The sequence below is a fragment of the Lissotriton vulgaris genome, chromosome 3_1, assembly GCF_964263255.1.
Source record: "Lissotriton vulgaris chromosome 3_1, aLisVul1.2, whole genome shotgun sequence".
NCBI classification, from domain to species: domain Eukaryota; kingdom Metazoa; phylum Chordata; class Amphibia; order Caudata; family Salamandridae; genus Lissotriton; species Lissotriton vulgaris.
In genome coordinates this window covers 1,535,969,011-1,535,993,004 of record NC_141689.1, presented here as the reverse complement: position 1 = coordinate 1,535,993,004, position 23,994 = coordinate 1,535,969,011, and the positions used below count along the sequence as shown (strand labels likewise).

General features: G+C 46.5%; 1 protein-coding gene across 1 annotated transcript in view; it reads right to left on the bottom strand.

Moving 5' to 3' along the window:
• TBCK (TBC1 domain containing kinase) overlaps positions 1–23,994 on the bottom strand; it is a 1,513,148-nt gene that overhangs the window by 798,703 nt on the left and 690,451 nt on the right. The window contains exon 19 of the mRNA XM_086962029.1: positions 7,288–7,371. Within this exon, the coding sequence (XP_086818155.1) occupies positions 7,288–7,371 (84 nt within the window). The remainder of the gene's footprint in view (positions 1–7,287; positions 7,372–23,994) is intronic.

The window sequence follows — 23,994 nt, the reverse complement described above, 5'->3', positions numbered from 1 at the left end:
TGGCGAGGAGTTCTCTACACACTTTATGGAAAAGACAAGAAAGATCGAACAAGAACTGCAACTGTCTTATTCTGACACGCAGAATCCGGTCCAATCCTATCCCTCAAGAAGGTCTCTTTGGGAGAGCTCTCTTCTTGCAGGATCGGTGGATTATACTCCAAAAAATAATTCATCATGGAATACTTTCATACTACCGGGCGATGCAGAGCTGCTCAACATCATAAAATCATTAAAGCTTTCAAATTATTTTAAGGATCCTTTGCCCACCAAGTTCTTCAAATAGCTTACCTCTTCCATTTTCCCTCTCTGGTCTAAGATTGTGCATGGATCTCTCATGCAAGGCTTAATTCCTAATTGCCTCAAGATCTGTCAAGTCACCACCATCCCAAAGAAGTCAAATACAGACTTATCTGACCCTAACAATTTCCAACCAATTTCTATATCATGACTTTAGCCAAACTACTTGAGAAGTGCGTACATACACAACTCTACAATCAGATCGAACAGTTTCAGATCTAGACCAAAATCGATCGAGCTTCAGACCTGGACATAGTACTGAATCTGCTCTAACACATTGTTGATGATGCCCTTAGACTTTTTGACCACAACGAACCTTGCCTACTAACACTGCTTGATATTTCCTCAGCATTTGACACGGTCAAACATGATAACTTGATTGACCTTCTTAATAAAAGGACAGGGTTATAGTGTCCAGCCTTAAATTGGTTTGCTTTGTTCCTTAAAAATATAACGCAAAGAATCAAAGTCAACTACAACCTTTCTAACTGTAAACCGGTCTCAATTAGAGTTCCGCAAGGATCCACACTTTCACCCACACTATTCAACTTGTACATGGACCATCTCACCAAAATTCTGATACACACAAACATACACTATCACATGTTCGGCGATGATACCCAATGGTACATGAAAATTTCTTCACCAGACAACATCAACTCTCAACTCTGCTCTTCTGAAAACTCAACAGTGGCTATCCTACAACCTCCTTATGATAAATGCTCTCAAGATGGAATCTCTCCTCATTGCAACCCATAATCATCCTGTCCCCATCCTATATTGGCTCAAACAACTAACAGCCCTCATTGTACCCCGCATATTGTTAACTCAACTAGATCATTAGGCATCACCTTGGACTAATTCCTGAATATGCAAGACCACATCAGTACAACAACTAGATGAGTAGATCATCAACTCTACAGTTTAAGAAAAATCAAACCGTTCTTATGGGGGCATGCAACTTTCAGTCCAATCCCTAGTTATCTCCCGTTTAGACTAAGGAATCATGACCCTAGACGGTCTACCCAGAGCTAAAACTGGCCCCTTTAAGGGACACTCTGATCTCAGCTGCCAGGCTCATCACTGGATCAAGAAAACAGAATCACATCACACCAGATCTAATCCAACTCAACTGGTTTTCTCTCGATGCAAGGATAAGGTACAAGATAGCCTTCTTGACACACAAAGAGCTGCATCAGAACACTCCTACTTACTTGGTGAAAAACTTGAACTATCTTGTGGGAATTGAACTCTAAGAAGCTCAGACACTCTTCTGTTAAAACCACAAAAGTTAACCACATGGCTGCTAGGCGTTTTCCCGTCCTGCGCTGTATATCCAAAATGACCATTATTCATGACGAGCTGGCCTTGTCATCCGCGCACGGCAGGTAAGCGCCATGACGAGCCCAGCTCGTCATTAGCTTCGAAGGGGTTAAAAAAGAGAACCTTCAACCAAGCGTTCTCTGGTTTGCTCTGAGAATATGGAACGCTATCCCTCCGCAAACCAGAACGAACCCCTCGATCTCTGCATTTAAAAAAGAAGTCAAAGGATTGCTCCTGAATAACCACTTGCCACAATGGAACATTAACCATACAAACTATCTTTAACCACTTCCCATCATTGACCAAACTTACCTACCAAGCATTGTGCATCTGATGTACCCGCATTTATATCTATTATTTTTTGTAATGAGCATTTGATGTAACAGCTTACTTGTCTATTATTTTCTCCTTTACCAGTGCTACTTTTCAGCCTCAATGTACAGCCCTCTGATACTCTGAAAGCTCTGGTTTGCGCTATATAAAACCTTTCTAATAAATGATTAAATAAATGTATGGTGATAAGAGGGGACAAGAAAAAATCCTATGTGGAAGGGAGAAAATATGTAGGAGGAGGATAAGTAATGTAGACGGATGCTAGAATAGAGGGATACGATATGAAGACAAAAGTGGGAGTTGGCAGGCTGCAATTTAGTGGAAGGAGGTGAGGCAGTCATCCGCAGGTTGAAGATGCAAACCTAAGAAACAGTACTCAGGATAAAGAAAGAGCCTGTGTGTGCTTAGGAGTGAGACAAAGAAAGCGAGGAGTCTGTTGATGATTTGTGGGGGCAATGGACAGAAAAGAAACCCAGTGTGAAGTGCATGAGGAAAGGGAAGTCCCATGATATGAAGCTCTTACTTATCTCCCTCCTGCATTTTTTCTCTCCTGCACAGGGATCCCTGAAAAGCGATTAAAGGTTCACACATAGTTTATGGCTAAAACCAATTATTGCAAGAGAAAAGTAAAATAGTAGTTAATTTCTTCATTTAAAAAATACAACCACCGAAAATGGTCAATGCCTACTGGTGTAAGTTAAGGAAACATTCCTATGATTTTGCCACATTATGCTTCCTTTGAGGAGAATCTGTAACTGTGCTTTGCATCAGGCAGCTTTACCTTATGTAAATGTTTGGGGTCCACATATCAAAACTTGCCAACGGATGTCAAGACTAGTGATCAACAATAAGCAACAAAAAGTGCAGATGACTTTATGTTGACTCCACTCTACGGAACGCAACTTGAGGGAACAGAGCAGTGGTGCAATGAGAAATGTTCTATAATAAATTAAGGCCTTTTGTTCTCTTGATTCCATTTAGGCAGTCACTCGTCGTACACAGACATGTGCAACCTTGTGTGGATGCAGGCCCTCTACAATACCTTGTTTAATAAGTATTGGCAAGCAAATAAGCCAGGTCTTGACAAGCATGCAATTTGTTGTTGTTTTTTGCAAACATATGCAATAAGAAAACAAAAACCACAAAAAAACTGTCAGACATAGGTTCAGGGTCCCAGGACAAACAAGGGCTATTGGGCCCAGACCATGGTGGATCAATCGGGGAGCTCACCACATTCGTACTGGGATGTCTTTCCACAGTTGTGGCTGACTGCTGATCTCACTCAATACCGGTTTCTTTTGATGCGGTTCACAGAGACCAAGAGACCAACTCCATACAGAGGTCACTCCTGGCTTTGCTGCCCTGCAGTCTATCACTCTCTCTGGCTATTCTCCACATCAGGAACATGCTGTCCGTTGCCTCTAGAGGCAGTCTCTACTCCTGCAGGGCCTGGTTCTCTCTGCCCCTCTTTCAGCAGGCAGACAAGTAGGCTTCTAAGCAGACCTTTAGTTCTTCTGGTAGAAAGTGCAGACTTCATGTGAAGCACCCTCACCTTTAGAAGACTGGCTGTTATATAGATATCAGCCCCGGTCACACAGCAGTCCTTTGATTGCTATGTGGAGCACTCCTTTCCTTGGTCAAAGAATTTGGAACTGGAATGAAGTGAGGTGGTTTGTTTCTCACTGTTTACCTTTACAGTGACCAGGCCTCTGAAACATAGTGGTACAAAAGGGGGTGGTGATGGACGGATCATCTGAACCAATCAAACACTCACACCCAGTCAACAGATCTGGGTTTAATCCATAACCGTTCTTTAGCCCACTCTGCCACCCCAGTTCAGACATGGCTATATGCAAATCAGTCTGACCCTGTGCCTTATGGGAACAGTCCAGCCTGAACTGCCAAGCCATGCCTTCCCTGGACCGGAAACAAGCTTCCTAGGACCGGTTTCTGGCATTCCAGCCGTCTTTGCCAGGCTTGCTTTAATCCAGTGGCAAATTGAGCAAGGGACTCACGTCTGAGCCTACCCTGCCAACTTATGGTGAACAAAGCGGTACAAAAGGGGGTGGTGATGGACGGAGCATCTGAACCAATCAAACACTCACACCCAGTCAAGAGATCTGGGTTTAATCCATCACCGTTCTTTAGCCCACTCTGCCACCCCAGTTCAAACATGGCCATATGCAAATCAGTCTGATCCTGTGCCTCATGGGAACAGTCCAGCCCGAACTGCCAAGCCATGCCTTCCCTGGACCGGAAACAAGCTTCCAAGGACCGTTTTCTGGCATTTCAGCCGTCTTCAGCCCGGCTTGCTTGAATCCAGTGGCAAAGTGAGCAAGGGACTCACGTCTGAGCATACCCTGCCAACTTATGGCGAACAAAGCGGTACAAAAGGGGGTGGTGATGGACGGAGGCACAGGGTCAGACTGATTTGCATATAGCCATGTCTGAACTGGGGTGGCAGAGTGGGCTAAAGAACGGTGATGGATTAAACCCAGATCTGTTGAATGGGTGTGAGTGTTTGATTGGTTCAGATGCTCCGTCCATCACCACCCCCTTTTGTACCGCTTTGTTCGCCATAAGTCGGCAGGGTATGCTCAGACGTGAGTCCCTTGCTCACTTTGCCACTGGATTCAAGCAAGCCGAGCTGAAGAGGGCTGAAATGCCAGAAACCGGTCCTCGGAAGCTTGTTTCCGGTCCAGGGAAGGCATGGCTTGGCAGTTCGGGCTGGACTGTTCCCATGAGGCACAGGGTCAGACTGATTTGCATATGGCCATGTCTGAACTGGGGTGGCAGAGTGGGCTAAAGAACGCTGATGGATTAAACTCAGATCTCTTGACTGGGTGTGAGTGTTTGATTGGTTCAGATGCTCCGTCCATCACCACCCCCTTTTGTACCGCTCTGAAACATAGTAGCACCTGGTAGAATGTAGGGCCTCATGGTTGCTCGTACTTGATTCTGGGTCAGTGTCCGGCTCCCCCGCACAATCCATCTTACAAGGAGAAGGCCTGGAAGATAGATCTACAGGGTAAGCTGCACTGGCTAGTACTGGGTGAAGCAGATTAACTGAGAATGGTGGTCTCAGATGAAACTAAATACAACCAACATTGCCTTGTGTTTAAACTAGCTACCAGGTGAATGAAGGAGAACCTGCTATAGAGGAACAGAGCCAAAACCGAAATCCTATTTGTGGAAGCACCTGAGCATTAAACACTAAACTTTGACCGGCTCTGGGCCTCAAAACTACCATAAGCCTCCCAAAAAAAGAACCTGAGCATACTCATTGACACAGACCTTTCCTTGGCACCATGGATCAATGCAGAATTCTAGTGCCCCAACCTACAGCTCTTCTTACTCAGCAAAAATCTCCTGAATCTCCATTTTATTTACAGACTAGCAGCCCGCCCCAGCGTTGACTGGGGCAGAAAGGGGCTCGGGGCAGTACACCCGCTCCCGTCCCGACCCCCTCCCGCACCGACTCCCTCCCGCCCAGACTCACTCGCGCCCCCCTCCCGCCCAGACTCACTCGTGCCCCCCTCCCGCCCAGACTTACTCGCGCCCCCCTCCCGCCCAGACTCACTCGCGCCCCTACTTCCTCCGAAACTGCTGCCTCCACACCTTTCCTCGGGCCCCGCAACCTTCGGCAGCTCCGAGCCGCGTTCAGTGCGCTCAAGTGCGGACCCTCCGCTCCACCGCACTCCCCGTTGTCGCCATCTCGCACACAGCTCGCTGCAGAGCCGTAGTCATAGAAGAGAGACACGGCCCTGACAGACTGCAATCGAGGCATTACTGCACCGCCCTCCTCCTTGTCGTCATGACGCACGTCGCGTCGTGGCCAGCGCTAGGTCCCGGCCGGTGCTTCTTTCTGGGGGGGGACTACTTTGTTTACAAACGTAATTTTTTTAATTTACTTTTTTTTTGTAATTTATATAGCCTATGTCCATCTACACACCCTGACATTTTCATAGATGTATTGGGTGTGTAGATTGGCGCTGTGGTTCCTGAGTTTACCTTGCCAAAATGTGCAAGTTCTCTCTTTATATTAGTAGTATAGATGGAGCTGACAAGAACTCTGGTTATGGAATGTCTAGACTACTGCAATGTAATTTACCCTGGTCTCTCTGAAAATCTTATCTCTAGGTTAAAAGGCTTCAGAATCAAACCAGAGATATCTCGTAAGTTTGGCTGGCTCTTTATTACACTCCTCCCACAAACCTCCACTCAGGGTCCGCCCATTCAAATAACTGTTGATCTTACAAAAGAATGAAGCATAGAGGTCGACCCTGGGGAGTCCAAAGATGAGGGCTGTGAAATGTCCTTTAGCATAACCAGAACCTAACAACATGCAATTCAGGAAATGACTTCAAATAAACCATCAGACTCTAAGACCCGATGGAAAAACATCAGAATCAACCATCACCATTCAATCAGACTTGATCATACCCCACCTTTGTCTTTTCAATATACCTCAATGACCTAAGAATGCACTCTTAAGTAACTTAACCGCTACACATAACCCTTCACAAAACTCTGAAATAAATAAATATAACATAAACGTGTTCGTGCATTTTCCCAGACAAGATAAACCATCAAGTCAATGTTTTAGGGAGACTTTCCCAGAGAAGGACCTCTAAAGAGCCTTCAGCAAGTTCCATCTACTAGACCCTTAGGAGGAGCTTGTCTCAGACGAATGATCAGCAGCAAGAGGCTCACAGCGATTAAGGTAGGAATACTGATGCTATCTGAGGAGTATGGTCTGTTATGTTATGCAGATCTGAAGAGTAACCCATCATCCGAGATGGTATCCTAGTGCTGAGCAGATGTGAGTCTAGCCACAAATAGGGCCTAGAGGGACAACTCGAAAAGCCAGGTCGTCAGCTTCTTGCGGAACTTAGGAAGTGAGAAGGATGCTTTTTTCTGTAGCAGCAGGTTCCACATGCTACAAGAGCGATGTAGGAGAAGGCTTAACCATCAGATCTGGTATTCCATAGGAGATGTGTGCAAGTACGAGACTAGACTAGCGGAGGTGTCTGGACGGTTTGTAAAAGCTGATGCAATTGTTGAGGTATGAATTGTGCTCGTTTGTGAACCAGGACAGAGTGGAGCTTTTTCAGGTGTGGTATGATGCAAGTGCAGTGTGGGAGGTTGAGGGTGAATCTGGCCTCAGAGCTCTGAATGGTCTGTAGCCTTCTTGCGAGTAATTAAAACCGAGGATGTGGAGAGAACAGGCACATGTACATCACTTCATTAGTATGAGCAAAACAGTAGACCAAGCCCAACAAATTCATGTCTTAACAGTTTCAGTCAGAAGCAACAAATAATATCCTAACTTACCCTGAATCACGTGAGAGTTGTCTTTCAGAAAGAAGTTATACAGGTACTTTGGGATGAAAGCAGACATGCAGGCATATGCCAGGGCTAAAACAAAATAAATGAAACACAACATGAATAAAAGTCAAGTAAATCGTCTCCATCTGCAATTGACGTGTAAGTTCATAGTAAAACGTAATGTTTTTTAGACGAATAAAGTATTAAGGGTATTTTAGAAAACATAATACCACAACCGAATATTTGACTTTGTGCCTAAAGAGGAGTGAGCCACTGAAGGCTTGAGACAAGCTCAAGCCATCCCCTCCCCACCTCCCCCCCCCGACTCTGACTCAAGGACATTTCGGACCCTTGAGACAACAAATAGCCAGACTGTGAGCAGAACCAATCCAAAGCACACAACCCCACGGAGAGAGAAACTGGAGAGAAAGACAGGGCAGTGAAGAAGTGGAGAGACAGGGCAGAGGGACATGGGCAGTGGTTAATAAGAGAAAATGGATAGTGGTTAGTAAGAAACATGGGTCTGTATGCTACTTGCTTCTTCCCTTTCAATTTCTCCCAACCACCTTGCTCCCCAACCCCACCCCTCCGGTCTGTCACTGAATTGTACTTTTTACACTGGCTTGAAATGTGTTTGGGCTCTTAAATTCAAACGACAGCCTTGGCCTGGGTCTTCTCATAAACGTTCTGACTAGCACAACTCTTTGCGTCTAATGCGTCTCATACCCAGGGTTCTTTAGCTAAAATACTGTAACCAACTCTTGGCACAGACCTTTAACCTACCTCATCCATTTACGACTGTATGCAGACTCAGTCTTACTGCGAAAGATACACAAATGATGAGCAGGGCCAAGACTGCTTTGCATATGGCTGGGTCTAAACTGGAAAGCGTGAACAAAAAATGATGGATTTAACACAGATCTGTGGATGTGGTTGAATGTTTGATTAATTCAGCATTCCGTCCATCATCTGTTCTTTTTGCATTTGTCACCCTACGTGGGAAGGGTATACACAGATGTGGGCCCCGTGCTCGATACGCCACCATATTCAAGCTAGCATAGCTGATGAGGGCTGTTACTCCGAAACCGGTCCCTGTGACTGGGGTTGAAAGTGGTTACATGTCGTTACTATGAATTCAGTTGCAACGCATGCCTTTTCCACGCATGCGTTACCACGGAATTCGTTTTCCCCGCATCACCTTTACCGCGTCGCTCTTACGTCGTAAAGAGGAAGCGGAAGTTTATTCCGCTTCCTCTCTAACGACGCTGATTTCTTCGGCACGGCGGGTTCTTTTTTTTATTGGGGGGGGGAGACCCCCCCAACCCCTTTTTTAATCCTACGTTTTTTTTATGCGTGGTAAAGACGATCGTTGAAGGCATACGCGTTGAAAAGACGATTACGTGGTAAGTGCCCCGTTGTAAACGTTACGCGTAGTAATGCCTTCGTTGTTATTGATGTTTCCCGTTGAAAGTTTGATTCACCCAGCATTCAGTCCTTCATCTGTTCTTTTTGCATCAGTCTTTCTGCGATCCTATACACCTTTTACACCCTATATACCACTTCAACCCTTTTACGGCTTTCATACATTCAGTTTTATGTAATGGTCTAATTTGTTGTAATTTCAACCTTTGCAATTACTAATAGCTGTTTTGTCTATCTATCCCAAACCATCTGTAACTTCCATGTAACGAAATATTTCTTCTGTAAAGTGTTATATAAATATGCGTAAATAAATACCATCATCACCTTGCACGAGAAAGATGTCGACAACTTACTGTGTGCAATAAGAGAATTATTGTTTTGATTGATGTGACAACACTGCCATCTGCAGGCTGCTGAAACACTAAAAAAAAATTCAGGTTTTCACTCCGGCAAGTTCACATTTTTTACGGTTGAATGTTTCAGGCTATATTTATTCAAGTTACGCGTTTTGGAGATCAAAGAATAAGAGACGATTGTGTGCTATTTGTCTCAAAATTAAGACTTTTTTTAATAACTGATTTTTTTCTATGTAGGGGACACAAAAATAGGTGAAATAGAGTCCTCAGGCGCTCATACAAATTTACACTACAATATAAAGCAAATTACATATATCCTGCTGTGCATTCAGAAGAGGAGAAAATTCACCCAATTTCTCCTAATATCTCAATCTAAGATTGAACAAACAATTTACAGTTTCTGAAGCACACGCAATTACTAAAGATATGATAATACAATAGCATAAAGATACAAAGATATTTTCGTGTTCTTGGGCTTGTCCAGTCTTTTTATTTTTCAAAGTCTTCCACTCCCTTACACCAACGCATTTCGTCGTATACGGGTGTAACCCCACAACTTCCGCAGGTTAAAAGTATATTCCAAAGACTTTTCTCTCAGTTTCATCTGTATTCAAAGTAAGAGCTCCATAGTAGGATCTGCTTTCATGGTTACCCCCACTTTTTGCTGGTGTTATTCTGTTTTCCTACTAGCCTGGATGGAGTCCTGCTAATTAGGACCCCAGTCACTGTGCTCTCCCCCTAAATTTGACTATGGTAAGAACTTTGGTACCTTCCCAATGGGCTACTGGTGTACCCTTTTATGTCCGTAATATAATACTAACATACCCAAGGCATATGTACACCAGGTGCCTTCCATGGGCTGCAGCATGTATTGTACCACCCAGGAGACAACACTCAATCTGTGACTACAGGCCTGACCTCGAAGCCTGCGTAGGTTGGTGCGTAGGTTGGTGTTAACATCACTTACAACAGATATACATTTTCTTACATCTGAGGTCACTGCACTTAATCCTATAAGTCACCCCATAGGGAGACCTTTCAATCCTGAAGGAAGGGTACTAGGTTGTAAGTGAGAGAGTGCCCTGCATGAGCAGGACACCTTCTGCAAAGCCTTGAGTGGATTCTCCAGGTTATGTAAGTTTAGTCAGTCATTTAATACATATAGTGGACATCATGTCAAGTACCATATGTCCCACCCCAGCAGCTGTTCAAGTCTTGGATGTGAGATCCCTTGTACTGGGGGACTCCCCAAGGGTGCACCCCTGTATTCCCAAGACCAGCCTTTCAGGGGTTAACAACAAGGTAGTGCTGCTGCCAACCACAGACATGATTTTGCCCTCCTGCTGCAGAGCCAAGCTCGAGCAGGGGAAGGTAGACCAATAGGTTTCCTGTTGCAGGGAGGTGTGACCACCTCCCCAGACAGGACTTAGTGTATTGGGCTGGGGAAGGGGTGCTTGCCAGTGCCACCAGACTGCTTTGGTGGCACATTTGGGGCCCTTCTTGCATGCTCTAGGTTTAGTCAGTTCCGGAAGCCCTTGGCTCCTGCTCTGGCGTGAAACTGGACAAAGGACTTGGGATTATCCTCCCCTCTGTCCAGCCTCTCCTCTGGGAGGGAACCTTGAATTGTCCCAACCCTTTCCCTAGGGTACTTACAGGTTTACCTGTGGGTGGCTCTTCCGATTCGTCCTGTGGCAAGATTTACACCCAAAACCACTTCAACTTCTACCATCTGAGCCCTTTTGACTTCGTTGGACTTCGCCTAGGAACTGAGACTGCGCCAAGGAAGGCTCCTGCTGCTCCTGGTCTCGTCGTCCTGACAGTCTTCTGTTTCATCTGTGCCTGTGCTTCATCCAGGTTCCTCTCCAGGCCTGTGGGCATCAAAGACACCTGAAGGAATCTACCTTGGAGAGAAGAAGTCACTCCCCTGCATCTGCAGGCTCCGCAATGAAGCTGACCAGTCTGCTGCTCCTGACATCCCAGGGACACTGACAGGCTCAGCAAAGCAGGTGGTAGTTAAGCAACTCTCTTGAAGCTTGCACTGTCTTCTGAGCAAGTTTGAGGCCAGTATCCCTCGTCGGAACTGCTGGAACAGAACCCCTGTGCACTACATCAACTTGCCGCTGCCAAGGCTTGTTGACTCTGTCCTCCAAAGATCTTCAGGCTGCAAGAAGCTCCAGCCTCCAGCATCTCTGGCTACCAAGATCTTCGTTCTCAATGCATCGTTGCACCGTGGGCCTGTTTCTTTGGTGAGCTGCTGGAGGTCAGCTTGCGACTCCTGTGCCTTCGGCCTGTGGGTGCTCTTGAGGGTCTTCTTAGGCTTCAGTGTGCTCCCTTGCTTGCTTGGGGCCTGCTCTGACTCTCCTGCACTTGGTGAGTCCCTTGTACCTCGCTGGTCCCAACGCTGCATGTTTTTTGTTTATCATATCTGCTGCGGCTGCCAAGGCTTGTTCGTGCTTTCACCGGACACCGACCCCCAGATTCTTGACTTCCGACTTGGAACAGCTCGTGAATTGCTCCTGGTCTTTCACAGCATCGCCAGGTCCGCACAGCTGCAGCTACAAGTTCACAATCATAACTCCTGCGTCGTAAGTGGTCATTGGTCTTCTGTGCCTCCTGGTCACTCCCGAGTGACATAGACTCTGTCCCCTCTGCTTGCAGGTACTCCTCTTCAAGATTTCATCCTTGGATTCCACTGGGCTCTTTCACCTTCTTCGCCAGCGACATCTTTTCTAAAGTCCTCCCTTGTGGCCTATGGTAGTTTCCTACGTCACTTTGCAACTATGCCCCCTGCTTCACTGGTATAGGTATTCTGGTTCCTGGGGTATCGCCGGGTGGCGGGACTCTCCTACCTGCCATCTTCTATGAGGTTTCTTCAGGGTCCACTGCTAAGGATCCTTCTTAAAAACTGCAACCACGACTGTCCCATTTACTCGCATTGAGATTGCGGCTGTGTTTTCACTCTGCCCACAGCCTCCGTGGGATTCCTGTGCACTTACATCGGGTGGTTCCTTGTGTCCCCAGCTCGTCTGAGTCTTCTGGTCTAAGTCCCAACTTCTGCCGCAGTTCACATTCCACTTCTTTAGTATATGGTTTGGTCTGCTCTGGAGACCACTGTGTATTCGTGCTTTCTTACCTGTTTTACAGCTGAAGAATTGTGTGTATTGCGTTTATTTCTCCGGGTAACAGATATACCAATGTGTTAGTGAGTGTGTATAATAAATATACTTATTTTTGTAACTACACTGTGTGGTTCTTTTTGTTTGACCTACACTACACAATTAGTTCTGGTAAAACAAGCAGATTAAAACTCCTTCTGGACTAAGGCTGAAGGCTGTTCTCCACAGCTACCACTCAGAGAGCTTTCTATGGCTGTCTAAGACCACTAAAATCACCATAAGGGTTGCCTGGATTAGTGCAAGGTGCTTCAATTAAATAAATGTGAACCATATACTAAGCCAGTCTCCTACACAAAATAAAACAAGTCAAAATGGCAACAGCATAAAAATCAAACACGTTTTCCACCATCTGTTAGTCCATCTGTCCATGTAGCTCATAAGTGGTCTGTATTGCTGTGTGCACTCAAAAGAACTTTGTATTCTGGGAATTGTAGTTCATCCTTCATCTTCACAAGTGTGGGTTTAAAAATGACAGCACACAAATGCTGTTGGTCCAAAATTCCCGAATTACTTTACTGTGTGGCACTTGGTATGGCATCATGACACTTAGGCAGCTTTGCCAGTTTGGAAGTTGTGCCTGCATGTGTGTTACCTGTACTTGTGATGCTGGGTCCATTAGAAGTGGAAAAAACAACAAATTAAAAGAGATAGCCGAGCCATGAAACGTTTGCCATGTAAATTGTGCAATAAATATCACGTGAATGTATGATACGTTATCATAAAAATATTTAATAAGCAGACTTGCTTAAGCTTAGTGCATCAGATTATATCACTGCATTGAGAAGAATTGATGAAAAGTGATAGCTTTTAAACATGAACTTAGAAACACTCATGCCCCCGTGCCATGATGACAATCGTGTTAGTGAAGCAAGAGGAAAGTCAGTTGTCATGTGCACGGTATATGAGACCCGGATTCTTATCAAACATGGAGCAACAATAAAGTCTGTTAAGTCAAAAACAAGCGAGGTTTTTGGACAATGGAAATCCTTTAGTCGTGGATTTCAAGGTGCTCTCATATTTAATAATGAAGAAATAGGAGACGCAGTGAAAGAGAATATTTGCCTAAGATAACACAACTTAGTGAAATGGGGAAGCTTGGTTTGAGCCCAGGTTTTTTGGTTTGATATTATGCAATTCCGCCACTTAATAGACTTTTCTCTCTCCTGTTTCACATAAAATATTAATGCGTTATCTTTCATTCTTGGTGCATGAGGCTTGAGCATGGGTGTCCGGTAGAGGCCACATGAAATTCGGCTCGTTTTGGACTCGAGTGTCCAATAGGCCCTCGAGCTGAGCCACAACCAGATTTCTGGCTCAAACCTTCAGTGGCTCTCACCCCACTCGTGACTTGTTTATGCGTTGAATTCCTGCTGCCGACTAGCCAAACCTATTGTCTCTGTCAATGATTGTTAGATATTTGATACCACAGAAAACAACATCAAGTATCAGTAGAATGCTTTATAGAAGACGTTTTTCCTGTATCAGGAGTATCTGAAACAAAAAATGCTGCTCTTGAACATATATATTATTTTTATATGAAGTGGGCCTCTAGGAAGACAGGGTGCATGTAAAAGTGTTTGAACTGAGGTCTACCCACACTTACTATGTTTCTGCAGACGGGTGTGCTAATGTTATAGCTAAAATCAAGGAACCTGGGGTGAAGATGTACTGGCTTCAGCACGAGGCCATGACTTTGTGCCTCGAACTGTAAATTAAATATGTGTTAAGTGAAAAGTAACTGTGCAGTGTGCTGCCTCGCACTGCATGCTTCCTCTCTGCCCATAATGTCCAGGTTTCTAAAACCTAGACTGGCTGTTTAAGACATGTATTTAAAAGCAGTTTTATCTAAAGAGCTGTAAATATAAATCGGTACTTGTTCTCTCCTGGAAGAAACATTTTTTCCCCCAGCTGTTCTCGCATCAGCCTGAGGCATCGAAAGCATGCTTGTATCAAAATGGGCTCTTGCACATATTTCAGAGTAAAAAAGACAAATATTTCTCAGTACAAAAATTGTAAAAAAGTGACAACTGAAGAAAGACCAAATGAAGCAGGGAGGTAGTCCAAAAAAAGACACTGAATCGGAAAGGCACAGATGCTCAAAATAGAACGAATTATGTTTTACGCTTGTTGAATAATTACAGCTTGAGCGCATATTTAGTGGTAAAAAACGAGGGAACATTATCCAGAGAGAGTGCATTAAGTCGAAAGCTTCGAGGGTGCAGGTAGTGCCAGAAAACACAGAATGCAAATGTGCATGAGACAGATGTGAAAGTGGTGTAAAAAAAGAAAAAAAAGGTTGCAGTTGTAGGGCAGGCGTAGATGCTAGGCTACACCAAATTACATTTTAGATCAGAGGTGCTCACCTTTCTTGGGGTTCAAAGCAAAAAGTATGCGCATGCCTGGCTGGCAATGTTACAATGGGTTTTCTTTGCACATGCGTAGTGAGGCACGCAACCATTATTAATTAACCGTTTTAAGGTGGGCCATGTTAGAACAGAAAATTAAAACGTTTAAAAAGTGCGAAATAAGTGTGAACAAAAAGGGCGTGGGTGGCCTGCATCACTTGGCAGTTACAAAGCTCACGCAAAATAATAATAATCAAGAAATGTAATATGGGGAGGGGCACAAGGAGTGGAGTGGGGAAAACAGAAAGAGGGCCTGGGGAAACAGGAAAAATTGGCGATAGAGCAATGAAATGCATGCACCTCACAAAGTTACAAAATAAGATAAATAGCGTGCCCTCATGTATGAAGTGAAAAAATAGGCTAAAATAGCCTAATAGCTTGCTGCCGAGGGCTATGCCGGTTGTTAAAGGCCCTGAATTCCAGTTACAGGTCCAAGCCGCCGGCGAGGGCCTATAAAGAGGGAGAGAGCCTTTACCAACTGGTATCGCCCTCGGCAGAACGGCTATTAGACTATTAGGACATTACACCCAATAAGGGTAAAATGTTCTGAATAAAAAAAGGGGAAACATGAAGACAAACATCTGGGTTAATCCAGCCATTATAAGCCTGGAGCTACTCCACTGTCTTCAATGCTCTCAACATCCCACTGTTCTCATATAGCCTTGTAGCCCACCGCTGAGGGCTACACCAGTTGTTAAAGGCCCTGGATCTAAGTTAAAACTGGCGTGATGGTCACAAGATAGTAGCTAAAACTTTTTGATAGTAATATTGTTTTTCAATCAGTACATTTATGGGATCACTTCAAGTGAAAGTTTGATACCTACATATTCAGTTTTTAATAGGGAGCAAATTCTTCATCATGGTCTACGTAAAAATAATGCTCTGGGCTCACACGTCTCTGTCTATTATAATAAACAGGGCCTGATTCATAAAAATTGGTGTATGACTGGATGTGACTGTTTTTCTTCACACAGCTTACTGATGAATTTCAGGAGTAAGTCATGACCCCTTCTGTCTTGCTTCTGGAATTCAGGAGTACTTCACGATTAAGTTAAACTGTTTGTAAATCAAGGCCTTACTCTTTGGAAAACAGACGTAAAATTACAAAAACTGCACCATGACAATTCTCTACTGGCATTTCCAGGACTACACAGATTGTACTAGTGCAATTAGATATGGGCATTTGGTCTTTCTGCCTAGAGCAAACAGATAATTTAACATCATCTGTTTTGCTCAAACGGTGAGGCCAAATAGTAGTGTCTGTAAAACAGTTGATCTACTCCAGGCCCGGATCACGTTTTGAATTTATATGAGCGAAGCAATCTATTTAGTAAAGACAATTCATATTATCAGTTAAGTTTTGAGGCCACTTCCTACTTTCAGATGCTACCATCATCATATTACTGCATTTTAAAGGTGGTGCTGCATATAGTCTCCCAGGGGAGCTTATCGAGAGACGACAGCAGCCATCTTCCGGGAGCTACTTTCATCCCTCGCCTCTGCTGGCAGACTGCTATTCCCAGAACGAATGTGCTCGCACAATCTTGCAATTAATGGGCTGTAAATGGTACTTAAGAAGCGTTCTCGGCATCTGCATGCCAAGATGCTGAGCTGCGAGCTAAGGCTGGCGATCACTCAGAAAAACATATCAATCTAAAGCATTTGAGCAATGTTGCAGCCTCTCAATTAAAAGAGGCATAAATCACGTCTCAAACACAAGTGTCGAGGATAAAAATCCATTTCCCTCAAACACAGAAGAATACTCGGCACTACCATAAACACTGAATCCAATCACCCTTCTTAAAACCAGACGGAAGCTCCCTTCAAACCACAGCCCCCCTGCCAGGTAGGAACGGACATCTAAAAAGGGTGATGCCTTGGTGGACTGCCAGAACGTTCACCTTCGTCTAAATGATCCCCTTTGTCTCTCCTAGCAGCACAGAAGACTTGAGGGCAAGGTAGAGTGCCCTCAACTCCAGTGGATTTATATGATGTCTTTTTGGGATCACGTCCCTTGTATTTGTTTGTAGGTGAAGCATAGGGGCTCACCATCTCTCCAGAGATGAATCTGTAACAATTATCAGACTTGAAATGCCTTGATGAACAGGAGGGCATTTCAGAATATTCTTTGGCTTGCAGTACCATGAGAAAGAGTAAATCGCAAGTGGTGTTAGAATTAGCCTCCATTCTCGATGTCTCACTTTGGCACCATGTGTAGTCTAGATTGAGGCACTAGGAAGATGCAGGAAAGGTAAGGCTCTTTCTGATGGATACTTCTAACTGCAGATTCCTCACCTTTAGAATATCTCCAGGCGCCAAACTGGATCCGGTAAGCTTTTCAGCATAGCGCCTGCGTGCCAATAGGTGGTGTCGTGCAATTAAGAGTCAACTCTGTTCCACCCCAAAGGACACAACTGGAGCCATATAGAGGCATCATCCAAGTGCTCTGACATCAGGTTTCTTGCCTTCAGAAGCAAACCCAAATGTAATCAATTTTAGCCTATGTGAAAATCTCCAATGTGTAACCTTTTAGCTGGAAAAGGAGTCATTCCACAGAACGGGGAAGACGGAGGAAGGTGAGGAATCTGCCGTACGACAGAGTATCCCTAGAAGAAAAAGTGAACTACTTTCCAAAGCAATCTTTCTGCTGGATATCTATCTACCTTCAGATACCTCACCTTTGGAATATCCCAGGTGTCAGACTGAATCTGGAAAATGTTGAATAGCACTCCACGTCAGAAGGGGGAGCTGGCTCCACTTTCGTGCCAGAAACAAACTCATACTGATGTCACAGGAGTCATAAAGCACCACCTCTGGCACCCAGATATCAGTTTCCCTTCCATTTTCACAAGCCTTCAAGGTGAACAAGATGAAAATGACATCAGATTGACACGGTGCAGTACTTCTAGACAGGAACCATATTATGCTAGTTAAATTAGTTGTTCATCCTTCAAAATAGGGAGGAGGGTAGAGTAAATGAGAAATCTGAAGGTAGATAGAGTTTCCACTAGAAACATCATTACTGAAAGCAAGTAACTTTTTCTTTTGATACTTTTACCTGCAGATTCCTCGCCTTTTAAATAAATTGCTCACACAGTACCCAACTAGGAGATGGATTTGAAAGGTCAGTTTAAACTAATAAGTCCTGAAGGATAGAACATGCAGTTACTTTCCCTCCACACTTGAAAACCTAAACAGTAGCCAAAGGGTGGAGGGAAGCCTACGTTGCCACTTAGCAAATCTCTGCAATGGGGACTCCCGTTGACAGAGCTGAAGTAGATATTACTCTGGTGGAGTGAGCTCTGATGCCCTCAATGGGTTCCTTGCTGGCCAAGGTCTAGCATATTTTAAAGCATAAGATAATCCACCTCGACAGCTACTTCATCTAGATGGCTTTCCTTTTCATCTTGCCAGTGTAGTCTACGAAAAGCTGATCGTCAATTCGGTAGTCCTTGGTACAGTTAATGTAAAAACTGACAGCTTTCTTGGGATCCAGTCTATGAAGCCTTTCTTACTCTTTAGTTGAGTGAGGAGGGGAAAAGAAATCAGGCATTAGCCAGCAATTCCAGCAGATTGATATGGAATATATGCTCCACCGGAGAATAACATCTCTGATCTTGAGGCAATCTAGTTGAGATCCCCACACTAGATTCAAATGTATTCATTGTTATCACTGTGACTGCTACTAGTGGTAAATGTTATGTCCTTCCTTGCACCAGGTTGAATTCCACACCAGATCAAGTCACTGCAGCTTCCCTCAAGATCTCCACCATGTTTGGAACACTGCCTCTGAAGGGCCCTCCTGTGCCAGTGTGTGTGAGCGACCAGGAAAATGAAGGAAGCTAATAGATCTAGCAGGCGTAGAATGTCAGAATAGGAACATGTGCTTTGTCCTTAAACGTCAGATTCACAACCTGGACATCCTTTACCCTCTGAGAAAGGGTAAAGCCTTCATTCAGTGTAGAGTCAAGTACTTCCACTACAAACAAGATGTGCTGAGAGGGCACAGAGTGAGATTTGGGCTTGCTGATGGATAAGCTCAAATCGAACAACAGAGATATTTTCACTTGTGAGTGGTGCAATACAATCCCCGTGGACTCGGCTTTGAGAAGCCAGACATCCAGGTATGGAACTAATAGATTCCTGTCCATCTGCGATTGGTAGCAACCACTGCCATCACCTTCATAAACAAACAGAGGCGAAGACAAAATAAACAGAAGCACTACAAATTGGTAATGCGCCAATCGCACCCTGAAGTGTAGACACTTACTCAATCAATCAATCAATCAATCACTCAAATAATTTGTAAAGGGCACTACATACCTGCAAGGGTTTCAAGGCACTGAGGGTGGGGAGAGGGGGGGTGCTGTTGCTACTGGTCGAACAGCCAGGTCTTGAGTTGTCTCCTGAAGGTTAGAAGGTCTTCGGTTTGTCGTAGGATGAGGGGGAGGGTGTTCCAGGTCTTGCGGCACGGTGGGAGAAGGATTTGCCTCCGACTGTGGTTCTGTGGATGCGTGGGACGGTAGCCAGAGAGAGGTCTGCGGAGCGGAGTTTCCTGTTGGGTACGTAGAAAGAGAGTCAACTGTTGAGATAGGCTGGGCCGGTCTTGTGGCGTGCCTTGTGTGCGTGGATCAGGAGCTTGAAGGAGATTCTTTTGTCGACAGGGAGCCAGTGCAGGTTCCTCAGGTGGGGGGTGATGTGGTTGCGGCGCGGGACTTCGAAGATCAGGCGTGCAGAGGCATTCTGGATTCTTTGCAGTCTGTTGATGAGCTTGGTCAGGGCTCCGGAGTAGAGGGTGTTTCCGTAGTCGAGTCTGCTGCTGACTAGGGCTTGGGTGACTGTTTTCCTTGTGTCTGTCAGGATCCATCTGTAGATCTTGCGGAGCATACAGAGAGTTTTTCAAGCAGGTGGAGGAGACAACGTTGACTTGTTTGGTCATGGTGAGTTTCGAGTCTAGGATGACTCCCAGGTTTTGTGCGTGGTTGGTGGGTGCGGGGGGTGTCCCCAGCGACGCGGGCCACCAGGAGTCGTCCCATGCTGAAGGGTTGGGCCCGAGGATGAGGATCTCCGACTTGCCTGTGTTCAGTTTAAGGCGGCTATCCTCCATCCAGTTGGCAACGGCCTTCATTCCCTGGTGGAGGTTGGATTTGGCAGCGAGGGGGTCCTTGGTGAGGGAGAGGATCAGTTGCGTGTCGTCGGCATAGGAGATTATGTTGAGGTTGTGATGTCGGGCGATGCGTGCGAGAGGCGCCATGTAGATGTTGAACAGCGTCGGGCTGAGGGAGGATCCCTGCGGGACGCCTCAGATGATCTCGGAGGCTTCGGATCAGAACTGAAGAGGCGGACTCTCGGGGTTCTGCTGGAGAGAAAGGAGGAGGTCCAGTCCAGGGCCTGCGTTGTGGAGTCGTGTGCATAGTGTGCAGTGGCAGACGGTGTCGAAGGCGGCGGAGAGGTCCAGAAGGATGAGGGTCGCCGTCTTGCCGTTGTCCAGTAGGATCCTGATGTCGTCTGTGGCGGCGATGAGGGCGGTCTCGGTGCTGTGGTTGCTGCGGAATCCTGACTGGGAGGGGTCCAGGATGCTGTTGTCTTCGAGGTAGCGGGTGAGCTGGATGTTGACTATCTTCTCGATGATCTTAGCTGGGAACGGAAGCAGGGAGATGGGCCGGACGTTTTTCAGTTCACTCGGGTCCGCCTTGGGTTTCTTCAGTAGGGCGCTGATCTCAGCGTGTTTCCAGCTTTCACAGAAGGTGGCGGTCGACTTTAGAATTGGTAATTGGAAATAAACATCCTACAGGTTAACAGGCACCATCCAGTCTTCCACTTCCAGCATGTGCAACACCTGTGCCAGGTACGGCATTTTGAACTTCTCCTTTTGCAGGAACAGCTTTAGATCCTGAGGTTCCAGCTACGTCCAGAGACGCCGGGCCTCTTGACAAAGGTTCCACAGCCCCACTCTGCCCCGTTTGTTGCAGTTTCACATGGCAGTGGTGTTGCCTGTGAACACCTGCATCAGCCTTTCCTTGATGGAGGGAAGAAAGGCGATCAATGCCAGCAGGATCACTCAGAGCACCAGAATGTTAATGTGGAGACCGGATTCTGCCGGAGACCAGATGCCTCTGATCTCCACCTCTCCCAGATGACTGCCCCATCCCAGGAGTGATGCATCCATCACTACGGTCAGATCCGGTTTGGCAAGGGAAGAGGGTCTGCTGCTGACTCACTCACAGTTTGGTAGCCACCACTGCAGATATTTTGCAGTTCCATCCGGGATGTGGACCATGTCGGAGAGACTCTCCTGATGATGCACTCACTGGAACTTCAAGTCCCACTGCAGAGCCTGTATATGCCAGTGGGCATGTGTCACTATCAGGATGCAGGAGGCCATGAGGCCCAGCAGCCTCAGAGTTAGTCTCACTGAAATCCAGGATAATGGTTGAAACATCAGTATCAGAGTCTGAATAACCTGGGCTCGTCGTTTGTGAGGATACGCCCAAAATAGCACCATACCCAGAATCGCTCTGATGAAAGGGTATGTCTGAGAGGGATTCAGGTGTGATTTCAGCAAACTGACTGCGAACCTCAGCGAATGCAGAAGGTCCGGCGTAGTCTGGAGGTGGGAGATGACAGCCTGAGGCGAGCATGCCTTCAACTGACAGTCAAAGACGTAGGGGAAGATTGACACCCTGATCTCCACAGATGAGCTGCAACCACCATCATCACTTTGGTGACCACCCGAGGGGCACTGGCATGGCCGAAAGGAAGCACAGTGACCTGAAAGTGCTCATGGCCAACAGCAGGTAATGTCTGTGGGTAGGCAGGACATGGAAGTACGCGCCCTGCAAGTCCAATACCACCATCCAATCTCCTGGGTCCAGGGCAGATAGTACCTGATCAAGAGTGAGCATCTTGAACTTCATCTTCTTGAGGAAGTAATTGATAGGGCATAGGTCTAGGATAGGACGAATGCCTCAATCCTTTTCCGGCATCAATAGGCAGTGGGAATAGCAATGATGACCTACTTCTGGTGTCGACACCCCCTTTATGGGTCCCTTGGCCAAGAGAGCCACGACTTCCAGGCAGAGAAGAGAGAGATGATCTTGCGACAGCTGCTTGTAAGAGGGTGGCATTGGGGAAGGGTCGTCTTGAAGGGCAGGGAGTAGAGGTTCCGAAAGATCTGCAAAACCCACCTGTCCGAAGTTATAGACTGCCAGCGGGGTAGGTGATGGTGAATCCTGTCGTCGACTGGGTGCCATGATTGCACGAGGGCAGATTAGGAGGGTTTGTAAGCTGCGAATGCCAGGGGAGATGCGTGGATGTGGGCTTGCCCGACCGCTGTCCGCCCGATCCAAGGGGTCTATGGATACCGCACCCTCGGCCAAGCAGAGGCTGGGGAGCATGCATGCTGCGGTGGCTGGGAGGGTAGAAGTACGGTTGGAAGCCCCTTCCATAGCAGCGAAGGCGGACTGTGGGTGGTGGGGGGCCATGGAAATGCCCAATGACCAGGCCGTAGCAGTACTGTCCTTGAAGGGCTCTAGCACCGAATCTGCCTTGTCTTCAAAGAGATGGGAGCTATCAAAGGGCATGTCCATAAGAGAGGACTGGACATCCCCCAAAAAAACAGTAATTTTCAACCAAGCGTGGCATCTTACGGCCATTGCCAACGAAACCGATCTGTCTAGTGAGTCGATGGTGTGCAGTCCACATCGTATTGTGAACTTCGCTGCATCTCTCCGATCGGCCACAGCCAGAGAAGTATGACCCAGGCCTCCTACGGGACCGCTAGTAGCACCTGCAAAACCCTATCCGATAGGACATGTGAATAGCTGCCCAAAAGGCACATGGTGTTCTCAGACCACAGTGCCAGGCTAAAGGAAGAAAACATCTTCTTACCCAACGCGTCCAGCCTCTTAGAGTCCCTGTACGGAGGGGCAGTAGGGAATGCACCAGTATTTACATGGGACTTTGAGGATAAGACCATCAAGCTATCTAGGTTTGGGCGAGGAAGTTTGTGTCCCCTGGAGCTGGGCGGTGGTGGCGGGCAATCCTCCTATTCACAAGGGCCCCGGTGTTGGGCTTGGATGTCTGTGAGGGTTTCATTGAACGTAGCAGTTCTGAGAGGGATACTCCTGGTTGCAGCACCTCTGTCAAAACATTAGTCTTGACTGCCACTGAGGGTAATCTAAGGTCAAGGACCTCAGCAGCCCTCCGCACCACAGTAGCGAAAGATGCTCCCTCCTACGTAGCCACGGTAGGGGGGAGATGGCAGGCCAGTATCTGAAGAAGTGTCGAGTCCACTGGCTTCATACACATCTTCATCCAAGTATATAGTTCCTTCTTTATAAGGCTGGTATTCGTCAGGGCATGGCGACCCCGCTCATTCCTCCCAGAGTCCTAGCCTTTAAGAATGAGACTCAGGCTCTGCCTGGACTGCATGGCTCCAGTCAGCGTTAGGCGACTCCCCTCCAGCTCTGTGTCAGAGTTGGGGATGAGGATGGCACCAGGAACATCGGCAATCTGTGGAATCGTGGTGCCCCTCTGGAGCTAGAGCCTCCGGCGTGAATCCAGAAGGGGCCTCAACCAAACCCATGAGGTTTGAAGACAAGCTGGCGGGAACAGGCCACCCAAATATGAGGTGCATGGCCGTATGAAACTCTTAGGAGTGGGTGGAGTTCGCATCAGGTCCCGGAAACTCAAGGAGGCACGGAGTCGGCGCATGCACTGGCTCAACCGTGAAACCAGGCCGTGAGTGGCAATGCTCCCTCGACAGCCAATGGATGAGAAAAAGTCAAAGCATGCTTCAACGACTTCTGTCTATGAGACTTCGATTTTCCCGAATGGCTCGATGACTTGGAATGCGATGACGACCACGGGCTCTGCGGCCGCTCCCGGGACTTGCTCTCAACTGGGACCTTGATCGTCGCACGCTGTGCATCGAACTGCCAGAAGCTTGCGGGATCGCTCCTTCAAGGCCTTCGGGTGCATGGTGTGGCAGTCGGGGCAGGCCTTTGCGTTGTGCCCGCGCTTGAGGCACTAGAGACAAACAAGGTGCGGGTCCGTCACCGACATCTGTCGGTGGCAGGCGCTGCAGGGCTTGGAGCCGGCCTTTTTGGATGACATCCCTAACACAATAATTAAAAACTACTACTTTATTTTTTAAATTTTATTTTTAAAGTTTTGTATAGCACTAGCTAGACCCGTAGATATCAGAGCGCTTCAAATACATATTGGGCAAAGCCAAAGGGCCTTACATTACCTAGAAGGCTGACAGTAATGCACCACATAATAAGCTGATTTAGCTATCTATCTTTAACCCAGTATTTCCTAAAGTGTCTTCCTATGCCCCATCATTACCAT